Source organism: Penaeus vannamei, chromosome 43, assembly GCF_042767895.1.
Source record: "Penaeus vannamei isolate JL-2024 chromosome 43, ASM4276789v1, whole genome shotgun sequence".
Taxonomy (NCBI): domain Eukaryota; kingdom Metazoa; phylum Arthropoda; class Malacostraca; order Decapoda; family Penaeidae; genus Penaeus; species Penaeus vannamei.
The window spans coordinates 11,717,519-11,720,018 of record NC_091591.1 but is presented as its reverse complement, the minus strand read 5'-3'; the positions used below and the strand labels follow the sequence as shown (position 1 = coordinate 11,720,018).

The 2,500-nt window shown below is 43.3% G+C and overlaps 1 protein-coding gene across 1 annotated transcript in view; it reads left to right on the top strand.

Moving 5' to 3' along the window:
• The window catches only part of LOC113828614 (uncharacterized), a 9,867-nt gene extending 8,405 nt beyond the window's left edge, over nucleotides 1–1,462 (top strand). The window contains exons 3-4 of the mRNA XM_027381617.2: nucleotides 225–441; nucleotides 667–1,462. Coding sequence (XP_027237418.1) covers nucleotides 225–441; nucleotides 667–745 — 296 coding nt within the window. The 3' untranslated portion in view covers nucleotides 746–1,462. The remainder of the gene's footprint in view (nucleotides 1–224; nucleotides 442–666) is intronic.
• The last annotated feature ends 1,038 nt before the right edge of the window (nucleotides 1,463–2,500 follow it).

Sequence of the window (2,500 nt, the reverse complement as noted above, 5' to 3'; positions counted from 1 at the left end):
TTGGTAATGTTTTCACAACACCATTGCTTGTTCACGGATTCCTGCGGTGCTTTGGTCGTTTTATTCCTTTTAACCACCTGCTGTCATTAGATATGCTTAGAATAGACTAGATTTTTTTCTCATTTCACTACGTCCATTATGCTGAAGAGGCGCCCCAATGCCTCCGGCTGATGGCAGACACTTCTGCTCAAACCTAACCCCCCCTCCCCCCGCCCTCCCCGCAGAGCTGGATCAGCCGATGCGCTACAACAGCAAGATGATGAACAGCATCTGGGGTCGCTACAACGAAGACTCCGTCCACAACTTCAAGTCCCTTCAGTGTGCCGGGAAGGTGGCCGCTGAGTCCCAGCAGACCCAGGCCCTGCAGATGCAGCAGCAGCAGCAATTGCAGCTGCAGCAACAGCAACAACAGCAACTGCAGCAGGCTGCGCCGGAGCCCGGGTCAGTTCCCAGAGTTTTTGCTTATAGTTGCATGTTTTTCCCCTGTTTTACATGATTCTGTCTGAGTTCTAATACATGAGAATTTATGACCAGTAACTACTAAGAGTAACCCTTAAGTATATTATCAAAGAAAACTGATGTTCCATTTAATCAACAAAACAACGCAACCTTTTGAGGATAGTTTGCATAAGGACAATCTGGCTCATTGTATTCTTTTCCCGCAAGGCTGGGGCTCAGACAGCGCCTGGGGGAGCTGGGACAAGCGGTCACCGCCAACTTCATGGATAACCTGCATCAGTACTAGTGTTGCTGCTCGAATGTCAACCCTTCCAAGTCATGAGTCAAGCCACCCCACCCCACAGCACAGCACAGCATGGCATCGCCGCTGCGAAGGACGCCGGGTTGAAATTAGAAATCCGAAGAGCCCGGTCGGTTCCTTTCCCTAACCCGAAACAGCGAGGATTTCTCTGTCTCTCTCTCTTTCTCTCCAGACTTATCTATGCTTTTATATGCAGGGAGTAAATACAATGTCCCCCGATCTTTTTTATCAATACATTCGTTTTTGTTTTTTTATTTACTATATTTCATCTAACCTTTTGTAAAGTAAGCTCAGTTAACTAAACACAACAGCTTAACGTTGCTTCACTGGTAAGAGCTACTTCCTAGGAAGGACAGAGGCTCGGTTTTACTTCAACATGAAGAATCGCAGTGAAAGATCTTATGATCTTTGGAAGAAATCAAGATTTTTATAACGAAGTGAATGGTTGACAAATGTGCAGCAACGCACGGTTAATGCAGAGAATATATTAATAAAAAAATATATTATAATCGATTAGATGGTGTAACAATATTACTAACCTGCCTTTAATGTAGACTTAAGTTTATATCGAGTGAAAAATACAAAAGAACATTCTTAAAGAACGGGTTATAAATACCGGAATGTGAAAATCCCAGTTAAGTGATATGTAAGAGAATTCGCTATTCGTTATGATCAGTCACTATAAATAAAATGACAAATTATTTTTTATTTTTGCCTAAGCCTATTATTGGATGCATCTTACGGCATGTAACATTCGCACGCTTCTCACGTACTAATCCGCATGCCTCTTTAACGAAACGGATAGTTCACTTGTTGCGTCGTCCACACCACACCATTATTATCCTTGTCAATGAATTTTCGCCCAGAAAAGAATTCATTCATATTTATTTCTCGTGATTAAATGCAACAAGCGGACATCTACTAGGGTGTATTTAACTAACATTTTAGAGATTAAGATTTTTTTTCTACTTATGAGCGAGTCCCGATATTTTGCTCCCATTTCAAATTTGGACGAAGAATTACACGAGCATATTGGGTGTTCTTGAAGGCACCCTTCCCTCCCAAGAGACAGTCTGTCTACAGAGTGAGTTTTTCTACGATAAGCCAGAGATTTCCTCCCCTCTAATAGTTAGAAGGAAAAATGTCGGCCACTTCAACACGGATTTAATAATGATGCAAAAATTCAGTTTAAAATAGCCGAAGTTAGTTTCATTTGGGAAAACAAAACGAATGAATGACAAAATTGTCCTGAATCCAAGACATTTATTTTCCGTTTTCGCTTCCAAAAGCTCCGAAGATGCCAGTGCCTTTCCGAACTCGAGAGCCACGAAATATACTTTGACTTGAACCTTCTGTTGAAATCTCCATTGAGCGATTCCTTGAGCACTCCCCCCCCCTTTGAGCAGCCTGAGAATGACCCCTGACCTCCCCCCCCCCCCCGGCGCCAGAATCATTGAACCCTGAGGCAACGAAGCTTCCGGTATGACGTCTAAAAAGGCTTGTCTTCCGATGAGCTTCTTAGACTGATGAGCGGTTTGAGACTGGTCTGCCGTTGCCTCGTGTGTGTGTGTGTGTGTGTGTGTGTGTGTGTGTGTGTGTGTGTGTGTGTGTGTGTGTGTGTGTGTGTGTGTGTGTGTGTGTGTGTGTGTGTTAGTTTGCGCGCGACATACTGCTAACTTTGCTATATCTCAAGCATGAACATTTCAACTCAAAACAGGAAGACCGTTTTTACGTGCTAAT